Raw genomic sequence first — 25,061 nt, forward strand, 5'->3', positions numbered from 1 at the left:
TGGCTAGGATCATCCAATGTTAGGTTCTGAAGCAGATTACATTCAGGTACTATATGCTGGTCAGTTGTTTTTCAGATCTTCAGTAGTGCCTTCCCAAGAGAATATATACAGGACTGGAAGATATAGAGAAACAAATCATGATTTAGTTTTTCAAGAGATATTCAACTTCTGCAAATGTGATTCTTTGGCAAGGATCTTCTCATGTTAGATTCTGAAGCAGATTGATACATGTATATATGAAGGTACTATATGCTGACCAGTTGTTCTTCCGATTCAGTAGTGTCTTCCCAAGAGAATATACACAGGACTGGAAGGAATAACAGATAAACAAAATACAAGTGAGTTTTCAAGAGAATTTCAACTTCTGCAAATGCAAGTCTTTGGCTAGGATCATCCAATGTTAGGTTCTGAAGCAGATTATATTAAGGTACTATATGCTGGTCAGTCGTTTTTCAGATTCAGTAGTGCCTTCCCAAGAGAATATATACAGGACTGGAAGATTTAGAGAAACAAAAACACGATTTAGTTTTTCAAGAGATATTCAACTTCTGCAAATGTGATTCTTTGGCAAGGATCTTCTCATGTTAGATTCTGAAGCAGATTGATACATGTATATGAAGGTAGTATATGCTGACCAGTTGTTCTTCAGATTCAGTAGTGTCTTCCCAAGAGAATATACATGTACACAGGACTGGAAGAGAGAAGAGATAAACAAAATACAAGTGAGTTTTCAAGAGAATTTCAACTTCTGCCAATGCAAGTCTTTGACAAGGATCTTCTGATGTTAGATTCTGAAGATTATACATGTATCTATATGCTGATCCGTTGTTTGTCACATTCAGCTGAGTCTTCCCAAGAGAATATATGCAGGACTGGAAGATATATACTACGAGAAAATACAAAATATATGTGAGTTTTTCCAAAAGTACGATGTAGTTCAACTTCTATTAATGTAGATCTTTGCCAGTAATCTTCTAAGGCTAAATTCTGAAGCCTGAAAAAGGCAGACGATACTATCTGCAGGCTAGTAGTTCTTAAGATTCAGGAGCGTCTTATCAAAAGAATATATACACATTACTGAAAAATATTGATATGAGACAAAAAAAATTAACTTACAACCAAAACTTAGCTCTATTTCAAAAATTTACCATAAATTGAAAAAAAAAATGAATTAATTGATCTCTCTGTTGAGTGGAATTATGCACTCAATAAAAATACACTACTATCATTATCATTACCAGCATTGTTTTCACAAATTCTGTAATATATTGGTCCATGCAATTGCATTACATGATCATCATTTCATATGCATAAATTATTGATGCTAAACACTTTCATTACATTTGGTATTCACATAACTCTTGTACCTTTCTGACCATAAAGTTTCCTCAAATTTTATTATTATGGATATGTTCTATATTGGAGTTTTGAGGGGTAGTTTGGAAAGCTAAACAAGACTGACCTGGCTAAGTTGAGTCAGTAGTGAAAATGGGTACCACTGTGGCTTCATTCATACAAAATATGCACATAGTCTCATTAAATATATATAGCTACTTCATAATTCCCACTACCTCTCATTTACATAGTATTTTGCTTGTGCGGAAGAGGGAAGAAGGAAAGAGGTCAACTTTGTTGTTATAAACACTTTCTTCAACTAGTTTAAAAGACTGATGCCCCCCTCCCTCCTGACTCAATTCAATGTATTTTGATAAATTATTCTTTTTCACCTTTTGAGCAGTTTTAAGTGACTATGAAAGTGAATAACATGTAATTCTCACACTCTTATCTGTCCTTTCTTTCCCTTTTTATATACTCAAATTTCAAGTCATTGTTTTTTTCTAAAGAAGTTACTAGTTGATCACAATTTGTATTTTTAGTAAAATATATATGTACCTGTACATTTGAATTCAAATCTGTTTATTTACACATGGCCATTGGGTTGGTTGCAGTTTTTATCATTTTTTAATTGTATTTAATGGATAGAAAAAAAATTAAGATAAATTTATACAAAGTGATTAAACTGCATTATGTGCATTGCAAATATGGCACACCAAGATCCAATGTACGGAGTTGAGGAAAATCAATTTTTATTTCAAAATAGCACTTCATCAATTAATCAATAGACTGCAAATAGGAATATTGCCTTGTTAGAATAACACTATGTTTTTGTGTACCAAACTTCTTGGAGAATACTGCTGAGTTTACTTTAAAAAGTTTAAATTCCATTTTCTTTTGTATTTTTCTCATTTTTCCTGGTGAGCAAGATGATTTTGATATTGACCCAAAATTTATGAAATAAGTAGTACATGTATGTAAGTAATAACTATCAAAAACTGTCGTTTAATGTTACAAATCTTCATAATTTGGTAATGATTTGTAATTTGTACTTTATTCAATAACTTCACATAGGTTTATGAGCATTACATGTATGTAAATAAACAAATAAAGTTATCAACATGGATATCAACATCAATATAATAACATAGATAACATATGAAATATACAATTGTTGTTTATACCTGTACTTACTACTTTTGTGACCAGTAAGACTATAACTTACCTTACTCAAGTGGTTATTCCAAGGTATTGATTATATGAACACTCTTTTACCAGCACCTTATTCCAACATAATTCCAATCCAATATGATATCAATCCTTGGTTACATAATCAGATAAAAACATTACCAGTGTCCTGGCATCCTGCTTCATATAACTTTCCAACGCTGTTTTTTTTTTCAATTATACCATGAGTTGAGAGGTATGGAATCCGCTAATGATTGTTATAGCAGTGTACCAATCCATATTTCATCAAAGCCCCTTGTACATTGTAACAATAGTTGCGGTACGCTACCACCACAGAGAGAGGGGGTCTTCCTTATAGCTGTTTACTGAACTGGTTCTTCCCCTGCCATTAAAACACGGATGAAAGGATGAAGATGGGACAGTCAGGTGGTGCACCGAGGCGTGAAGCCGGTGATAACCTGCCGGGGTAATACGTTCATTGTGTGTTTGCTTGTCTCATTTGCATAACTGTGACACCGCGGTGGACATGTTTTCATCAACTTTCCATATCAGATGCAGGTGTGTGAATACTCAGGTTAAGCGACTGATTTTACACCTTAAATATCCACCCCCCCCAAAAAAAAAAAAAAATTGTTGGGAGGTACTCCCTGCTTTTACATTTAGCAATAATTATATCTGTCTTCCTGGTTTGTATGTGCATCTGACAGTGCCATTGAAAAGCCGGTCAATGCACCTTTTATGATGACACCACTTACATATTGATTATGTAATCATTTAATGTGGTCCCCCATCTAACATGTATACAGGTCATTCACATACAATCGATTCACATCAGTTTCAAATTGGGATTAGAATGGCTCGATCCTGTCTTTTCTTATCTGAATTTAGAATGATCTCAATTGAGGGATCGATTTCAATGTATGTAAGTCTTTATATGAGATGGTCCATAATACTAGAATGCAATAAAAGCAACAATTTTATTCAACTTTATTGAACATTTTATCTTAAAATATAGATGGGTTTTTTAAAGGAATGCTCACTTTTATGTGACTACAAGTCCACCCCGACAAAAAGTTGATTTGAATAAAAAGAGAAAAATCCAACAATCATAACGCTGGAAATTTCATCAAAATCGGATGTAAAATAAGAAAATTATGACATTTTAAAGTTTCGCTTGAATTCACACAACATTTCTATGCACGTCCTGGCCAGTATGCAAATGAGGGGACTGATGAGATAACACACTCACTATTTCTTTTGTATTTTATTATCTGAAATATGAAATATTATGATTTTCTCACCCATGTCATTTGAAATCGAGCTTTCTTCCTCCCTGAACTTTGTGGAATTACATGTAACATTGTTTAACATTATGTAGTTCAGTAACTTCAGTCAAGTCTTACATTATTGTCAATTCTGTATACATTGAAATATTGTATACTTCAAACAATAAAAAACAAAAGAAATAGTGAGTGATGGACATCATAGACTATCGCATTTGCATATCACTTAGTTATGCATATAACTGTTTTGAGAAAAATATGTGAACTTTTAAATATCACAACTTTCTTATTTTACATCCGATTTTGATGAAGTTTTCAGTGCTGTGCTTGTTAGATTTTTCTCTATTTCTTCAAATCAACATTTTTCTGGGGTGGACTTGACCTTTAAGATTGCATGATTGTACACATTTCAATTCATTATGCACAATGCGGGCCTAATAGGAAAACTGTGGTATCTCAAATGGAATATTGGAAATGAGGTCAATTAAATTTTTAATTATTTTTCAATAAAAGCAACCAACAAAAATTGATCAAATCATTTGAATGAAGTTTGTTTGATGGAAATGCAATAGTAGAACTTTACAACAAAATGCTTTTTCTGTATTACTTTTTAATTCAAGACACCGTCAGGATTTTGGCCATGTTTGTTTTGTAAAACCATGGTCACATTTGTTCTACGGCGGCCGTACGGCGAGTCGAAAACAGCCGTTTTATCAATTTTGATTCAAACCACCTATATGTAGTTGGACAATTTTTTTTTAAAACGGCTGTTTTCAACTCGCCGTACGGCCGCCGTAGAACAAATGTGACCATGGCATAATCAATATTTGCAATTCTAGATCAAGAACATCGGCTTGAACATACATATATTCAAAGTCTAACACTAAAGTGTGTGGGGGGAAAGCATCTTTTAACTCTTATACAAAAAGCACTTCATGTGATGCATTAGCAGATAGAAATTTTAATGGCTTCATTTTCACAACACAATGACATCACTAACAATGTAGCGCAATGCAGCTTAATTTTTTCAAAGGCAAGAAAAAGTTACACCATGATGCAACTAAACAATTTTGTTTTGAACTGCTTTGAAACTGTTGCCACTGCATTTTTTTTTTTTGCTCTACAAATATCGATTTCAGTTGTTCATGATGCTGGCCACATTGCATCTCTATAATACTCTCCAGTATCATAATCCCTACCCTAAAGTAAACTTTGAATAAAAAAATGAAACCACAAAATAACCAAATCAGATACAGATATGTATATCTGTTACAAGCAAAGCAAAGAGAATGATATGAAAAGGGGGAAATAAGAAGAAGCTAATGCAAGACTCCGAAAGAGAGAGATTTCAAAATGAAACAGAGAGGGAGGGAGAAATGGGGATAAGAACAGGGGGGGGAAGAGAGAGAACATGAAAAAAGGGAGGAGTACCTATCATGGGAGAACGACCTAAGAAAATGAGATGGAAAAAAACTAAAAGAAGCAAAGAATGACAGGTGATACAGATATATGTATATCTGACAGATAAAGATAGATACATGTAGATAGATAGATAGATAGATAGATAGATAGATAGACAGACAGACAGACAAACAGACAGACAGAAAGAAAGACAGTTGGATGGATGAATGAATGGATAGCCAAGTACCATCAAAAGTAAGTAATTTGGATGAGAAATGAATTGATAATCAGTATCAAAGCCATTAACCCCTATTAAAGGTTAAGTCCACCTCAGAAAAATGTTGATTTGAATCAATAGAGAAAAATCAAACAAGCACAATGCTGAAAATTTCATTAAATTGGATGTAAAATAAGAAAGTTATGACATTTCAAAGTTTCGCTTATTTTTAACAAAAAATTTAAATGAACGAGCCAGTTACATCCAAATGCGAGTCGATGATGTCACTCACTATTTCTTTTGTTTTTTATTGTTTGAATTGCACAATATTTCAATTTTTTACGAAATTGACGATTAGGAACTCTTTGCCTGAAGTACAAAATGTTGTAATAATGGAATTCCACATGTTCAGGGAGGAATGAAACTTCATTTCACATGACAATGATGAGAAAATAAAAATATTTCATATAATAAAATACAAAAGAAATAGTGAGTGAGTGATGTCATCAGTTCCCTCATTTGCATACCGAACGAGATGTGCATATAACTGTTTTGTGAAATGAAGCGAAACTTTAAAATGCCATAACTTTCTTATTTTACATCCGATTTTGATGAAATTTTCAGTGTTATGCTTGTTGAATTTTTCTCTTTTTATACAAGTCTAGTTTTTGTTGGGGTGGACTTGTCCTTTAAAAGCATATCCCGGGCAGCAATTTGTGCCAACACAAAAGACATATTCAGACCGCCTCGAAGTTTGAGAATAGGTCTCTGATCGGGAAATCTACCCTGATCTACCCCGATCAGAAAATGCCCAGTATTTGGCCAATCTAATGGCAAAATACTTGTAATTTTCCCGAAAGAAATACCCACTAAACAGTAGGTACTTGTCAAAATTATGAGGACTTTCCTTACCCAGCGAGTATTTGAGCGCAGGTGTTGTAGGGCTGCTGAGCTCGTGATTTTGAATCACAACTTTGAGAACTTGCTTCTAAAAGATCTTTTTTGGGTCGGTATAAATGCAAAAATAATTCAGGTATTTTTTTAACCTGAAAAGCATTGCATAATTAACAGGCACTGTATTTTGGTGATTGAGGCAGTCTGAATACACCTAATGACAGGCCTTCTCATGAACTGACATTGTACAGTGCAACAATTTCTAATGATACATATTATATTATTCTGTTCAATTTGACAGTTACCAAAACAATTTAAATTCTAATAATCTAAAACATGAAGTATTAAATTTTTTTTTACACTCATGTTTCAGACTTTTTGGCTGCTAGTTGTACATGTATGTCTCGTTTGATATGATATAGTTTTCTTGCTTTCAAACTAAAAGAAAACAATTCAAATTTGTGATCAGAGCAAAGCATCCACCAATTTGATTGAAGGAGTCATGCAACATCCAAATTATAACATGGCCTAGCCTGAGTCCAATTTGGTACACATATACACATGAATTACTGTTGCAGGACTGAGTCCTGACTTAAAGGGATGGTCCGGGCTGAAATATCTTTCTACATAGAGTAGAATTCACTGAGCAAAATTTCATCAATATCGGATAACAAATAATAAAGTTAATGAAGTTTCAAGTTTAGCAATATTTTATGAAAACAGTCCTCATGAATATTCATTAGGTGGGCTGATGATGTCACATCTCCACTTTCCGTTTTCTTATGTTATTATAAAATCATCATTTTTTTCATTATTTCATGCTTTTGTGAATAATATGTCTCCCTTATAATGAAATAAGTTGCAACAATAAATATATAATGCACTAAATCAGTAGTCAATCCAATTTTTCTAGTTCTTGGAGGAAAAATTTTGAATACACCTAATTTCATATAATAAAATACAAAAGAACAAGTGGAGATGTGACGTCATGCGCCCACCTAATGAATATTCATGACGACTCTTTTCACAATTTCAAAAACTGTTATTTGTTATCCGATTTTGATGAAATTTTTGGCATTTTGCTCAGTGAATTCTACTCTATTCATCAAGTTAGAAATACTTTCAGCCCAGACCATCCCTTTGAGAGATGGACTGAGATGGAGGTGGTCATAATCCAGCTTTTCAAACCAAAATATATTACACAAACTTCAAAATATCTCAAGAAACTAACATCACAATGTAGCTTTCTTTTAGAGAAAGATATTGATATGTTTGAGAAAAATACCCCAAATGTAACTTTTTAAGAGGGCATTTTGTAGCTCATATGGTTCAATTATGCCTTTTCAGAGAATGCTTTTTGTTTGAACAATATGACTCTGCAGGTTTAAGCACTCAAAGTCGGTGATAATTTGTCTGTATTTTTAAATTCCTTGTTTAATAGTGCTCACTTATATTTTCCTGACACAGGCAAATAGACGGACTACATGTACATCAATGCAAAACTCAGAGATGTTTGAAACACTGTTAGTAAAGGTCAATCTACACCAGAATATTGTTGATTTGAATCAATAGAGAAAAATCAAACAAACATAACGCTGACAATTTCATCTAAATCGGATGTAAAATAAGAAAGTTATGACATGTTTAATTTTCGCTTCTTTTTCACAAACCAGTTAAATGCACAACTCAGCGATATGCAAATGAGAGAGTCGATGATGTCCATCACTCACATTTCTTTTGTTTTTTATTGTTTGAATTATACAATATTTCATTTTTATTGAAAATAAGGATCAACTTAACTTAAAGCTTGTGTATAGTTTTGGTAAATCCACCAAAATGCACCTATCACTATTCCAATTCATTGCTAGCTAATATGAATGGATATGCCCTATAACAGTTATGATGTGGAGGATATGAAATGAAAATGTGTTTTACAGGATAAATTTTGCGATTTTACATGGAAATTTAACTTGATCGGGTCACCCGATCAAATTAAAATATCTGTGTGTTTTTGTCTTTCAATCAAATCCTATTCCAAATCATGGAATGGGCTGAAACTTTCAAGATATGTTCTTTGTCTGTAACTTTTGGATATCTAATCACTAAATTAATAAGATAAGTGCTTGAATGCCCATTTTTTAAATTTAAAACAAGCATCGCCGAGAGAGGGCGCTATATATCCAAGATTTGAATATTTGAAATTTTCTCAGAGAAGTGCAGTTGGAAAAATATCTAACAGTCTCTACGCTTCAGTAAGACTGTCATATTAGATGATATTCGATTATCAATCACATTATTGACCCTTTACCAAAGCTATACACAGGCTTTAAACTGTTATAATAATGGTAATTCCACATGGAGAAGTAAATATTTGTCGCACTTGACAAGGAGAAGAAAAATAGAATATTTCATATTTCATATAATAAAATACAAAAGAATTAGTGAGTGGGTGACGTCATCAGTCTGCCAATTTGCATACCACACGTACGTGCAAACCGCCAACTTAATGTGTTCCGCCATCTTGCTTGTTGGTTGCCGATAAAATGCGCATTTTCAGATTTTTTTACGCTCTGTCATTATCCATGACTGAAACATTTACCAATCAAAAACTAAGATTCTATAAGAAATATGAATATTCATAAACGAAAGTATAAACATAGATAATTTAATTTTATGTGAAATTTAAACACAATTCTTCAAAATTGGGTTAGTTTTATGTCTGTAAAATGATCCTTAAAACCAAAGTTTTTTTTCGAAAAAATAAGGGTTTTCCCAAGTTGTCATGGTAACATGGCCTGAATTACAAAAGCTTAGCAAACACTTTATTTCAGTGATCGAGGATGTATTTGTTTACGGTATACGTCTACAAAAGTTATAACATTTTTTTCCAGACCATGGATGAACTTTCAAAAAGAGATATTTTAGGCAAGTTTTTACGATTTCCGGCAATTTTCTGACATAGGCATTTTCAAGACATAGTTTTTACAGAATTAGAAGAAGACATCATGGATTTTCCTAATTATCACGACGGATATGCAACTTACTTGTAAATAAATCAAACAAAGTCTATGATTTATTTTCGATAATGCAAAAAGAGACATTCAAGTCTCTGATTGAGAGCCGCAGATTTAACATTCGCACGGCGCAATGGTAACGTTTTCGCCGAATTCGTTGGGGCGAAAACACCAAGCGAGCCGTCCCACTCACCAGTCCCGAACGCTGCGCTGTATGTTTGATGATATATCTGGTGCCATTTCGTGCTTATAAATTTGTTTTTTCTACAATGCCACTATCTCATTAAAATTATTTGTCATGATAACATTGAAAATATTATCGTTTAATGGCCCAAAGGATCGACTGTAATAAAATACACTTTGAAATATTGTCAGAGAGTGATTAGTTAGGTGATGTTTATGGTCAGAATTTAGTCATGGCTTCGGGTGAACTTACGCGAACGCGGTCACTTGCTCACGGGGCGAGTCGGCCTGGCAATTTGGTGGAGGGCCGTTACGTGCAGTGCAGCAAGAGCAGAGTTGGGGAGTTAAGTAAAAATACTTTGAAATAAGTAATCTGCAACTATTTTTTGTCTTATTCTTATCCCTTTAGATTAATTAGGTAAGAGATTAAAATTCTAAAAGATTAAATCCAATTTTAGACAGTGGCAGAACAGAGTGGTGCCTTTATAATTTAATGGGGGGGGGGTCGTGCATATGCCCCCAATTCAGAAAAAAAGAGGAAAAAGAAAGAGAATCTTGTGAACTTGTTCAATTGGATTTTTGTTACCAAAACATCAAAATTATGCTCATGTCGGTTGCAACTTACTAAATTCTTTTTAAATTTTGCCTGATTGATACGCCATATCGTGTATAACCCCCAATTTTTTTTCGCTCGTTCATGTCGTTACGCCACTGATATAACAGCTAGTTTATGCCAACATTATTTGGTTGCGGGATCAATTCAGCTATAGCTAAACATTTATACTTTATGCCTGTTCAACTTCATACAGGTTTAGGCCTGTATTTATGAGATATTTTTAAGATCTATGGGTGCCTTCATTATTTTCATTTTCAATTAAAACAATTATTAATTATGTATTAATTTAGTATAAACCTCCATGATACATTTTATTGTGTTAAATCGTGCCATTTCTGTTATATTAAGCCCTTGTAAAAACATGCTCAGTAGCAGACCCCCTCCCATATATAAACACAATATAAATGTATATAAAATGAATTGACCCCCCCCCCCCCGGCTTCCCTATCGAGGACAAAATGAAAAAAAAATCAAAATAATTGACCGCCCCCCTTTGACGAGGCAGCTGTCGGTGGCATGAGTGGCATGATGTCTTCTTTGACTTTTTTGCGTGTAAAAATAATACTGAAGAAATATAGGGGCACTCTAAGTGTCCCCCATGAAAATCAATCTGGATCTGCAAGTGCATGGGGCTGCGCCCTCTCCAACATCATAACTTCACCATGGCTCCGTAACATAAAGATTAGCGATCAATCTCTAAATGAATTGGCTAATCAAGATCAATGTTACACGTGCATTTGTCGCAAAATACTGACTAAGAACCAATCAGAAGCGTTCTTTCATTTTTGCTATTCATCGTAAACCTTTGTGTTACGGAGTCCATATGTTTACGTCCTAGCTCTCATATTTTTCATCTCCCTGATTTTTGGAAGAAAAAAAACAAGGCGAAAGAAAAGAGTGAAATAAATCCAATACGATTAATCACAATTTGAGTTTTTTGAAAGAATTATACTTTATTAAATTCTACAACCATGATGAAGAATAAACAGCAATCTTGATAAATTCTGGGTTTTTTTCAAAAAATAAGAACCAATTAACCTTTTTCTGATTTTTCTGTCACTTTCCACATTTTGAAGAAAAAAATTAAGTTGTTCATCGACGCCCTGCACTGATGATGAAACTGTATCCCCACTGGGTCCTCTTAACTCCCCCCCCCTCTCTCTCTCTCTCCCTCCCCCCCCCCATAAAGCGCCTTGCTCATTTCTCTTGTCTCACCTTGACCTTAATTAGTTAATCTTAACGATTTGGCGGTACTGTCAAACGTGACTGGTCGCCATCATAGCTTCATCCCCAACAAACACGGAACAAACAATCACAACAATATTCTGGTGTTCGACCCAACATCATTCCGTTCAATACGCGTAAGGCCATACGTGGGCATGCAAAAACAACGTGGGTTCTCAAAAACTGACCCGCGTTTGGACTGAAATTGTGATTAAAATAAAAATGTTATAAATATCACAAAAATATGGGTATAATAACGGATATTTGATTAACGGAAAAACATCAATCGCTTATTCATAATAATTCCGGAAAAGATTTGAACGAGGTTTTTATCAATGGTAATCAAGAGGAATTAGTGTATAGATGAATGGCGCTCAACGTTAGCCGGGTGAGGGCGCCGCCAAATCTGGCCAGAATCTGGCAATATGGCGCCGCCCTTTAAGCTGACGTTGGGTCTATGGCTCGTGCACGTACGTGACCAACCAGGATGTGCATAGAACTGATTTGTGAATTCAAGCGAAACTTTAAAATGTCATAACTTTCTTATTTTACATCCAATTTTGATGAAATTTTCAGTGTTTTGCTTGTTGGATTTTTCTCCTTTTTCAAATCAATTTCTTGTTGGGGTGGACTTGTCCTTTAACATCAATGGAAAAAAGTTAATACACCTGGCCTCCCCCAGGCAAAAATATGTCAAGTTTTGATACGTATCTGAAATTTCATCTGTCACATGACTAAATAAATCTGTAATTCGATATACATGTATTTCACATGATTGAAAATTTATGTAGCCTGCCTAACGCTTCGGTTATGGTTCAATTATGCAAGTTATTGGAACATCATTCAAACATTCCAATCTTAAGCATGTGTAGCAAACCACTATTAAAATAGGATATTGCTCTTTGTCCTATTTGTAAAATAAAATACATTAGCCATTGAGATGTAGAACCTCCCTCAATGGCAAGTTGGTGGCATAGTCAATATTTGTTTAATTTCCAATTATCAAAAACACAACACATATATATAAATAATATAAATAAATAACATAGATGGCATCAATAGAAATAAAACAAAATGAATAGCAAATATATCGAATAGATAAAACAATTGAAAGGATTGCCCATTTCAGAGTCATTAACACAATTACTCTGTTCTACTTCTTCCATGGGGTCCATAAAAAACATTAAAATAGTTTACATACAATAAGACAATATTTATTTATTTAAACATGATAAAACCCTTCAAAAACTTGTTAATATAGGAATTGCTTACCAGCATGCTATTTGGGGGAATTGAATAAAAAAGATTGTCATGTTAGATAATAGTGTATAAAGACATTATTGACCCCATGGTTGTACCAAAGGCAAAGCATTGGTCAGGATTTAAGAATACTTTGATCTCATTCTCAAATAAATTTGGTTCCAATAAACATCCCATATAAACTCAACTACTAGACTAAGTATATACCAACCTTTTCTGAAAATCCCATCGTTTGACTCTCAGGGGCTTGAAACTCATTACCAACATCACCTTCTGTGTGAATAGAATAAGCACAAAACAAACATGAATTTAAATAAGTAATTCAGAGACTTGGAAATGAAAGTCACTATTCTCCCCCCCCCCCCCTTTCCACTCTGCTTCATGATCCATTATCAGGAATGTATTTTTTTTCTTATTCAAGCCTACTCCAAGAAAAGTGATATCTGAAGAAATAGATAATGAAATCAAACAAGCATAAAACTAAACATTTTGACAATTTGAGGGAGCCAGATATGGCATATTGGGAAAAATTCATATAAAGTTGCAAGCGAGCGAAGTGAGTGAGCAAATATTTCAACTTTTTACTTACGAAGTCAAATTTTGTGATAGATTTTGACATAACTCAGAAAATAATATATCTTACCCTTCTCTCTCTCCTTTTCTTTCTTTTTCTCTTTTTTTATAAGATTGGTTGTGAAAAAGCCCACTTCCCCCCATCTGTATGCCACTGGAGAATTCTGATTAAAAAGGACTTTTTGCTAAAAAAAATTAGCAAGTGGCAATTAGAGTAAGTAGGCTCATTTGTACATTTGCTTTAGCACCCCTCTTTCCTGTCTCCTCCTACTTTCTCTTTCTCTTCCTCTCTTCTTCTTCTTCCTCTTCTTCTACTTTTCCTCTACCTTCTTCATATTCTTCTTCCTCTCCATCTTCCCCTCTTCTTTTCTCCTTCCTCCATCTCCTCCCCCTTCCTTCTTCCTCTTTCTTCTCCAAGTTCAAAACCATGTTTACCTTCTTCACAAGATCATTCACACTCCATTAATTACTGTACTTCAACTTCTTTTCCACATCATTGGTTCATCACAGTACATGTCGGCCTCTAATCCCTCACCCATCAATAGCTTCTTCTCAATGACAAAGGCAAAACAAAGCTTTGTGGTATCTCAAGTTTTCTTCTTGTCACAGCTCATTTCAATCATGGACCTACTGCTAGTAGGGGGGCAGGGGTTGGGCAGACTGCCCCCCTGATGAGTCACAACCCATGTGCAAGGGACCTATCCCTGCCCCCCCCCCACGAGAATATGAAGACTTTCTTTATTATCAATTTTTTTATGCTGTGAAATGTCCTTTATATCCTGTTGAGGACCTTTTTTTTTTTGCTTTTCTTGCAGATGATTTTGCACCCCCCCCCCCCCCCCGTACGCTACTGCTCATAATCGTTTTGCCAAAACTACAAGCTGCAACACAACCTCATCAATCGATGTTATTTCTTTTTTTTTTATCAAATCCAAGTTTCAAAACCATCCAGTACAGACCAAAATAGCTCATGTTTATCCCTTGGCAGTCTGGGTCTATTACAATGTAGGCTCCATCACAAAAGCTCTAATCAGGCAGAAAGAACACGCATGCATGGCTAACCATTCACTGATTTGCTTCTTTTCTTCTCCTTAAAGGATAGGATGGCCACCAGGTAATACCTTCTACATACAAAACTGGACAAAGGGATATCACAGCAGGCTTTTCAAATGATATCCACAGTGAACACATCAAGCATACTCATTATGTCAATGAAAGTGGCTGTAGCCTGCAGGGCACACACACTCTCTTCTTCTTCTTCTTTTCAAAGTTTGGAACTATATAGTTCATGGTTCCATGACATTTGCTCCAGTGACAATTGCTCTACTCTAAATTTCATACGCTGATGGCAGGGGCGTCGATCCATTTTTCAGATTGGGGGGGGCAAAATCATTAACGTTCCAAAGGCGCTGGATCGTACAAGACACCCACACAATACACACACACATATACAGTAATATATATATATATATATATATATAAACAAAATATGCTGAAGGTAATGCTTTCAATGCCAATATAGTTTTTATTCTTTACTCAAATTTTCGACGGACCTCCGTCTTCTTCAGGAGTATATATTCAGCATATTTTGTTACCATTAGAGAAGCCAATACCTGAAACTTTAAGATATATATATATACATACACACACAAACACACACATATATATATATCATATTTTGACCTGAAAGCTTGATATTCTAAGCATTTTTGGTATCAATGATTAAGATTGGTATCTAAAAGAAGGATAGATGCGAGCGCGAAGCGTGAGCTGAAAATTTTGATTTTTTATCTGAAAAAAAATGACAATTTAATGGACCGTTTGATAAAGAACAAGATATACATGTATATCCAAAAAAAGATGATTGCGTCAGGATCGACGCCTCTGACTGATGGAATGACCAACTTTAACCCTCCAGGGATTTAACACTATACCCTACCCCAGTGCTGCCAGGTAGTACAGATTTTCCGTCGGGAACTACCGAAAAAATAGAAGAACAGATGGTTTCATGCAAAATACTGATTTCTAAAGTTTCAGTTTTATGTGTTGTCCCGTGGTATTTCTTTGAAAATACTGATTTCCTCACCAGAATACTCATTTTCAGTTTAAAAATACTGGAATGTGCAGCTCTGCTACCCTAAACCTTACATAAAACCCTATCGCAACCCTAACCCTATATCTTTGACCGAATAAAGCCTGGAGCAATTGTCGGCAGAGCAAATGTTGTGTATAACCATACCTGTAGTTCATTAAGAACATATACATTCCAAATCTGACCACTTTCCAGCAAATCTGATGCACTTTCCCAGGCTAACACCAAGCACTCCTCCTCCCTCTTCATTTTAAAGTTGAAAGTTTACACATTTAAAAATAAATCTAAATTAATACCAATAACTCTCTACCTATTTTTAAAGAATCTTACTTTTTGCTATCTACCGATAAATCTGCTTCATATACACTTTGGTTATCTGTGACATATAACGACAGTGAATGTATGCACTGCAAGTTACACTGAGACTCTACTCCTTTATGAATTCCATAAATTCTTACATGTACACCATATAACAATATAGATGTCACCTTTAGTCTAGGGACTTTTGGGTTTGTATGTTCTTCTAAAATATAGAAATCATACATAGCTGAACTTGCATACAGTCTCTTTATCTGTCACATTCAATATGTACTCTTTTCATTCATCAAATATTCATAACCGTGAAAACAGATTTGTTATTTTGGTTTCCTTGACAATAACATGGCAGTGTGGCAAAGACTAACTGCTTTTAAATCAATCCTAACAAAAGAATAGCTAGAGGAGATATGGTCTTTCAAACGGTTGGAACTGTGACCTAAATCAATATGGTGTGAACGAATTTGACACAGAGAAGTGGAATCAATAGTCGCTTTTTCTTTTCTTTTCTTTTCAAGGTAAATTTCTTTTCAAGCTTAGTAGATTGAAGTACAATTATCACTTTAGGATTCATCAAGTACAATAGGAATTTAGTCTTTAGTCAGTTGGAAGCTGAGCATATTTGATCGCATAACAATATTTATGATTCAAATTTTTTGAACCTGATACTGATAATGAAAGTTGTTGACAAAAAAGATGAATTATTTTCCATGGCATCGTTTATTTAGATTTTATTTGGGTGGTTGAACTACTGTGAAATGTATATTGAGCCAAAATTTCAGTATACATATACATGTATTTTTTTTTATATTACTGAAATTTTGGCTGATATTCATTCTCTCTTTCTATATCTTATGTCAGACATTTTTTTGTGATAAGTGATAAGTGCTGTAAAAATGTTGTTAATTATTATGCAGTTATTTAGATAACCATTTAGAAAAAAAAGGATTTACAGAAAAATAGATTAGAGCTTCTGGTTTGTGTTCATTTTTAAAATGACAATTGCTATTTTCTGTTATGTGTCAGCCATGTATACTTGACCTCTGATTTTTTCAATTATCAGAGACAGAGAGAGAGCCATGCCTTGGACGGTTAAAGTAATGGGGGTAGACTTACATTAAGAAAAATGATTTCTTCAAATTAAATGTGAAATAGTTTATCTCCTCTCATAACTTTGATACTTTTTTGAAAATTGAGCCAATAAAATGGAGGGGGGGGGGGGATTTTACAGCTTTCAAGACTCGATCAAGTAATGCTTGAATAGTAATATTTCCTGTGAATACATATAGATAGGCATGTATGGTTCCATTTCTCAGTTCACTCCTATGAAATTTTCTCTTTTTTTAATGAAATTTAACAGTCACCTAAATGTAAACACTTAATCATCTCTTAACTTAACACTTAATCATCTCTTAACTTTGTATGTGTTGATTGAAAATTTGACAGATTCATTTCTTCCTCTCCTCACATTTGCTTTCATCTTCCTTCCACCCATCCTCATTCTCCTTGTTCTCTTCTTCTTCCCCTTCTCCTAATTCTCCTCTTCTCCATTTCTTGTCATTTGTCTTCTAGAAAAATGATCCCTCCTCATTATGGTTCTTCTTACTTTTCTTCCATCTCTATTTCTTTTCTCCATCCTCATAAGAATCATCCCTTTTCTCTTCCATCGGCACTCTCTCATTCCTCCTCCTTTAAGAGTCTACCATTTTCAAGAAGAATGATTTTTATACCTGATTTGATAACTGTGATATTCCCATTCGGATGCAGAATAAAGGAATCGGGGCAGACCACCAGGCCATCTTCATTTCCCGAATCCACAACCCGTTGGAGAGCCGAACAACATTCCTTGCAAATGGCCCAAACTTCTCGCTCACCGAATCCATTGTACGCTTGTTTACCCGCACGGAACGCCGTGATTTGAGCTAGCGAAAGTGGAAGATTTACGCTCGCCGCCTCGTCTTCCATTCTCGTCGCTTGTGGCAGCTTTTTATGTCAATAAACATCAAACAAGTGGCAAGAAGAATTCCATTGGTTGAACTAAGTGACATATTCCATTTATAATTCACATATATTCCTTCTGGAGCAGACGATTCACGATGAATTCAGAGTTTCAGACACGGTTCACATTCCCGGGAGATTTTATAGAGAACGCAAATAACTATCGGATGGAATTGATTATTGTTGTTACCCACGCGTGTTATCGCATCCGAACTTGAGAAGGTGTTGGGGTTACTGGTAGGAGGGGTGGTAGAACGGGGAGAGAGGCATGTTGGGAGGGGAAATTGGGATAAGACAGTAAAATGAGGCTCAGGCAGAGCGGGATGCAGAGACAGAATGAAAGAAAGGAAGGAAGGAAGGAAGGAAGAAAGAAAGAAAGAAAGAAAGAAAGAAAAACTGGAAAGAAGAAAATGAGGAGATCATGCATTTAGGGGGAGTGGGGGGGAGTTGGAAATTAATGGGAGAGAAGAAAGCAAAAAAGAGGTAGAAAAAGAAAGAGAAGTATGAGTGCAGAACGCCATTTCTTTATTCAAGTGAGATTTTTAAAAATTATTTCAACTTAAGGTTGATCGTCCCCCCCCCCCCCCGGCCCCCCTATAAAACCACTTCTGTTGCTGTCAGTAGTATGAGACCAGTAAAATGAAGACCTCTCTCTCTACTTGTGTTTGATGGGCAAATCTACAATTACATAATTTACTTTTCACCAATGACAAAGCAACTATTATAAAATAATTTGTGTAACAGCATATTTCTTTTTTATGACTCATTTTGATACTGATAAAAATGACATTAAGCAATACTGAGCATTGTTGCTCTTTGAAAATTTATACAACTGAATAAAGCATATGATATGGAAGCTTAAAAGTGCCACCGAGATGTTGAGATAATTATCTCGGGAAGTCGACATCTTGATAGCAAAGGATAAGATGACGAGATCCCAGATCTCATCATGTCGACATCTTTAAGAAGAGATGATGAGATGACAAGATCCTGGATCTCATCATGTCAACATCTTTAAGAAGAGATGATGAGATGACAAGATCCCGGATCTCATCATGTTGACATCTTGTAGAAGAGATGATGAGATGACAAGATCCCGGATCTCATCATGTCAACATCTTTTGGAAGAGATGATGAGATGACAAGATCCCGGATCTCATCATGTTGATATCTTTTAGAAGAGATGTTGAGATGACAAGATCCCGGATCTCATCATGTCAACATCTTTTAGAAGAGATGATGAGATGACAAGATCTCGGATCTCATCATGTTGACATCTTTTAGAAGAGATGTTGAGATGACAAGATCCGGGATCTCGTCATGTCGTCATCTTTTAGTAGAGATGATGAGATGACAAGATCTCGGATCTCGTCATGTCGACATCTTTTAGAAGAAATGGTCAGATGACAAGATCTTCGATCCATGATCATGTCATCTAATCATCTCTTCTACAAGATGTTGACATGACGAGATCCGAGATCTTGTCATCTCATCATCTCTACTAAAAGATGACGACATGACGAGATCCCGGGATCTTGTCATCTCAACATCTCTTCTTAAAGATGTAGACATGACGAGATCCAAGATCTTGTCATCTCATCATCTCTTCTAAAAGATGTTGACATGATGAGTTCCGGGATCTTGTCATCTCATCATCTCTTCTACAAGATGTCAACATGATGAGATCCGGGATCTTGTCATCTCATCATCTCTTCTACAAGATGTCAACATGATGAGATCCGGGATCTTGTCATCTCTTCTACAAGATGTCAACATGATGAGATAATTATCTCAACATCTCGGTGGCACTTTTAAGCTTCCATAATATGATACCAAGTAAAAATAGAATGAATAATACTGACATATTCAGTATTCAAAACCACCCAACAGCTTGGTAAGCTATTGGCATACTGTATTTTGACCAAAAAAATATCAGCATATTAAAAAAAAAGCAAGCTGGATCCACAGTTGAATAAAACAAAAAGAAGATTGACTCATTATGTAATTCATCACGAATCCATTAATGTTGAGGCTCTACCCAAAAATTATATATTTTTGAGAGTATAGTCAATGCATTGTGGCTGTTGTTCATTGTGTCATTTGACTGCATTGTATTTTTTATGTTTATTCTACATTCAATATTTCATGAACAAACAGACGATTTGAATAAAACTTGTTGCTAGAACAAATTTTCAATAACAGTTTAAAGCTACTGAAATCAATCAATTTCATTGGCTGAAAGTTAACTTGTTATAGAAATTATGCATTTGTTATTATACCAATTATAAGTCTTTATGATACAGGATCCAACTGCAGGTTAAGGTTTTGAAAATAATCAAAAGAAGCGATATCTAATATGATAATAATAATGTATGTTATTTATATTGCGCGCATATCCACCTTGTTAGGTGCTCAAGGTGCTCCTATATTACCCGGCTAAGCTAGGCGTTCATAGCGCACACAGCTTTTTAAGGAATTACTTCCTACCGGTACCCATTTACCTCACCTGGGTTGAGTGCAGCACACTGTGGATCAGTTTCTTGCTGAAGGAAATTACGCCATGGCTGGGATTCGAACCCACGACCCTCTGTTTCAAAGTCCGAAGACTAATCCACTGGGCCACCACGCTCTATGTTGGTGCCAAGAAAATAAAACAAACATCTCTATTGAAGGGTTCAGACTAATATTCTGCAGATTGGTGCAGAATTTCCCCAAGAGCAAAAGATAGATGGGAGGCAGTGGCAGATCCAGAGGGGGGGGCACAGCCGACCCATGCCCCCCCCCCCCTCACTTTTGAGAAGCAATATTAAAACTTGTAATGTAAAAATGTCTTTGAAAGTGAAGACCTGTTGTTTTTTTTTGCTTGTCAAATTTTTTCAGGCATGAAGTATCCTTAATTTTTGGTTTAAAACCTTTTTTTTCTTGTCAAATATTCTTTGGGTAAAATGTGCCCCCCCACTTTGGAAAATCCTGGAGCTGCCGGGGGGGGGGGGGCATGATAATAACGGAGGCAAAATAGGATCAGCTTGGTATAAACATGTATTTTAACATTATAATAAAAATACTCAAGTACAGACTTATATTATTCTTTATTCATCCATTTTCTCATTATTTTAACTTTTCAAGGGAAGTCTTTCTGAGAATGTTTTGAAAACTCCTCTTTATAAGTAAAGATAAAATTGTACTTTCCATCTACCATCACCCCCTCCCCACCTTTCTCTCCTCCTCTCGTTCTCTTGTTTTCTCTCCCTCTCTTTCTCTCTCTCTTAATTGATGTGTCTCAGAATACAAATGTTGCTAACAAGTCAAGTCTCTGGCTCTAACCCACTTATACATCCCTTGTGAAAGGATTCCTCATTTGGAACCACTACTGTGTCACAAAAAATTATGCCATAATTACTTTCACATTAGATGAGCATGGAAATATACACCTACAGATAAAATGAACACATGCTGCATAATTTTTATATGATTTTTAATAGAATAAATTGGCCTGGCATATCAACAGTATATCACGTTGCTGTAGATTCAATTCATCTGAATTAATACTGCAAAAAGAATACTCCATTGTGAAATCAATTTGATTTGAATAAATGGGCATTTATGAACGAAATAAGTGAGAATCTCATTAAAATCAGATAGAAAGTCATAAAATCTTTAAAGGGATGGTCCGGGCTGGAAATATTTATATCTACATAAATAGAGTAAAATTCACAGAGCAAAATGCTAAAAATTTCATCAAAATTGGATAACAAATATCAAAGCTATTGAATTTAAAGATAAATTCCAGTTTTGGTAACGATCTTAAAATGACTTTTTACAGAATCTAATATAATGACCACCCAAGTGTCTGTTTGTATGAATAAAAAATATGTGCCAAAGGATTCTGGGAGAAATGGTGTAATTGCTGAGAAATAAGCAAAATAAGCGCGGATTCGGTCACTTCCGTCGGGTCTTTATTCCTGCAATAATAATACACTGTCCCACGTGTGCCTATCTGTGTTGGTGATCTTCAGTGTGAACGTTTTTCAGCGTAGATTTCAAGATTTCACAAAGTTCAGTTTATGTAACTGTACCAGATCTAGATCCTCGATGATATACTGACAATTAAGCCTGGTTTTACAGACTTTCTCATGAAATCAGTGTTTACTGCAACTACTGGCATTTCTCTTTAAAGTTAAGCAATATGAATATTCATTAGGTTAGCCGATGTTGTAACATCACCACTTTCCTTTTTTTATGTTATTACATGATATCATACTTGTTTCATTTCTTCATACATGGGTAAATTATGTGTCTCCATTATGATATGAGTTATGGCAATAAATAAATCATGCACTTAATCAGTTGTCAATCCAATTGTTTTAGTCATTGGTAGAAAATATTTGAATAAATCTAATTTCATATAATAAAATACAAAAGAACAAGTGGGGATATGACATCATCAGCCCACCTAATGTATTCATGAAGACATGCCTCGAACTGTTTCACTGGAATAATGCAAATATTTAAAATTCAATAACTTTGGTTTTTTGTTATCCGATTTTTGATCAAATTTTCAGCATTTTGCTCTGTGAATATTACTCTATTGGAAATCTAGCCTGGACCATCCCTTTAAGATTTTCTTTAACATGTGGAGCAGCAAGCCTCTGAACATTTTCGATTTCAAAAATACTAGGGATGATTTTGATTTTAAAAAATAGGAAAATATTATATGAACAGAGCACCGAGTGGTAAAGTTTCAGCTTCCTTCAACCAAAATCATAATGAGTGAGGCTCTACAAATATATCATTAGCTCACTATTTGGTTTGTTTTTTGTAAATATTTCTTTATCAACTTGAGCAAATTCAAATATCAATTGTAAGCTTAGATAGATGTTTCTTACTAGTTGAACATCATGTTCCAATTGATTGTAAGTTTGTTACTCTTTCTGCAATAGTCCCCTGAAATATCTATTTCTTGAAAGATGCAGATAAACAGCATCTCCATAATAATAAACATAGCTTACAATAAGGCTGATTTTACATCAATTCAATGGGAACCAAACCATATTTACATTCTGACATGGAGGAGAAAAGTGATATATTTGTTATTCATATCATAAATACAAAAGAAAAATCTGCAGTGACAACATCTAACCAATAATTTAGACTGTTCAAGGTTTATCAACAATGAACACTGCTGAACACTTTCATCCAACTTTGATTAAATTCTCACTCTTTTCCCTCGAATCACAATTTTTTTTCTTGATTTCAATCAACTTGATTCCAAAATGGAGTATTCCTTTGAATTTGAACCCCATACCGTGTGGAGGTCACCGATTCAAATAAATAATGACTTTACAATGGAAATCCATGTGGAATTCAATTTCTTACAATTTGAATATTCATGAACCACATTAATAATGCACACACAATTCCTGCTTGAATATTCATGATTCTTGACAATAAAATACATTTAAAATCATTGTAATGAAAATACCACATGTAGCTCAGCGGCTTCGACATGTTTGATCGTTTCTCTGTGCTCGATAAAAAGCAGCAACATACACAATCTCTTTAAATATGGAGTCTATTTACATCTTTTTCAATATCAAATGGCAATGAGCAGATCATATCAAGACACATGTTTGATGAGGTTTTGAGTAGGTAGGTAGAATAGGAAGTCGCGAATTGTTAGTTCATACGAATAATTCAGAATAATGATAATTCAGTTTTTAATAATAACAATATTCCGCATTTATATAGCACTTAATATATCAGAACGACATCTCCAAGCGCTTCACAGATATATCATTACCCCGTTCGTCGGATATTTACATGCCCGCATGCAATGTATGCACCTTCTCCACTCCCTGGGGAGCATTCCAACAAGAGATTCAAGACTCGATTGCTAGGCATAATACATAGGCTTTCGCATCCTACTGGGTACCCATTTAACACCTGGGTGGAGAGTGGCAAAGTGGGGATTAACGCCTTGCCAAAGGACGCTAGGCCATGGTGGGATTCAAACACACGACCTTCTGATTACAAGGCAAGAGTCAGAACCGATACGCCAGTGTTTTCTTATTTAAAAGATTACATTCATATTTCACTCGCATTATCCCTCTAAAATAGGAAGTCACTAGAATAATACGTAGCAGATAAGAGAGATGACATGATCAAAATGAAAATGAAAGATAAGCGGTTTTTACAGATATTCTGCAATGTGAGATTGAATAAGCTCCTAATGAACTCACGACACCAACAATATGAGACTGAACATACTCCCAAGAGTTTCTGCACACATGAAAATACCCTCTAAATACACTGAGCAATATTCCACAGGGAAGATGGTACAATCTTGTGATAAATAAGAAACACTGCATTTACCCTGCAAATTAAAAGCAAAATGTAAAAAAAAAAGTTGAAGATATTTAAAAGAAATTGAACTGTATTCATCACTGGAAATTCAGATAAAAATCAACTTGCCGATGATTATTTATAGTAGGTCTGCCAAATTCGTTCCATACACAGAAGATCCATGAACTGGTTCATATGATTACTCTCTAAGCAAAACAGCAATTTCATGAATATTTGTTAATTTAAAAGTTACTGGATAGATGGGCAGCGCTTTAAACTTGTTTTCTTTACATTGGTTTGATGATTCATTAACAGGAATTAGCTCATATCAAAGAGAAGTTACTAGTATTCATGTTAACAAATTAAAGATGGTGAAGGATTTTACCCTGGTGCTCGTGTTACTATTTAGTTTAATATAAAATGAATACATTAGAGTTAATGAAACCTGACACTTTTTTCAATAACTTATTACAGTTACATTTGACATTAGTGCTGGGCAATATTTCAATATCTAAATTATGCCATAATGAAAAAAATATTCAATATTCAATAATTTTTTAATGAATATGTTGCTTTATTGCGATAACACAATATGACCTTTTAAGAGCTATCAAACAACCAAGAAAGATTAACAAATAGTCTTTTTCAGGACTACATACATGGTGTTTACTGCAAAAAACTTCCATTATTGACAAAATTTTTCAGACTCTGCAACATATCATGTTATCGGCAAAATCTTAATGGCTAACAATAGGCTAAAGCCTATTCAGAGATGTCACAAAAGATGGTAATATTACAAATGTAGTTTGCTTTAAATACATTTAAGAAAATAGAAATAATAAAATAATAATACTAGTAATCTATACTTTATTGTTCAAAATAAAAATCAGAAATAGAAATGTTACTGGGCGTTGGCATATTTCATTTTGCTTTGCTGTTAAGATTAGTCATGAAGAGAATGTTATTCAGATTTCTGCCAGTGATAAACAATAATGGTTGCTAAATGCGATTTAGCCCTTAAAATGTCGTAAGTGTTAACTGGACAATTCTCCCTATGGACAATTCCCATTTAAACATGGTGAACATTTGTGGAGGAGAGCTCCCCAGAGGTGAAGTCTCCCAGGAG

General features: G+C 34.7%; 1 protein-coding gene across 1 annotated transcript in view; it reads right to left on the reverse strand.

The window, feature by feature from the left end:
* LOC121424844 overlaps positions 1-17,890 on the reverse strand; it is a 38,342-nt gene extending 20,452 nt beyond the window's left edge. The window contains exons 1-2 of the mRNA XM_041620651.1: positions 17,326-17,890; positions 12,827-12,888 (exon numbers count right to left, since the gene is read on the reverse strand). Of these exons, the coding sequence (XP_041476585.1) occupies positions 12,827-12,888; positions 17,326-17,560 (297 nt within the window). The 5' untranslated portion in view covers positions 17,561-17,890. The remainder of the gene's footprint in view (positions 1-12,826; positions 12,889-17,325) is intronic.
* Between the last annotated feature and the right edge of the window lie 7,171 nt (positions 17,891-25,061).

The sequence above is a fragment of the Lytechinus variegatus genome, chromosome 12, assembly GCF_018143015.1.
Source record: "Lytechinus variegatus isolate NC3 chromosome 12, Lvar_3.0, whole genome shotgun sequence".
Classification (NCBI taxonomy): Eukaryota; Metazoa; Echinodermata; class Echinoidea; order Temnopleuroida; family Toxopneustidae; genus Lytechinus; species Lytechinus variegatus.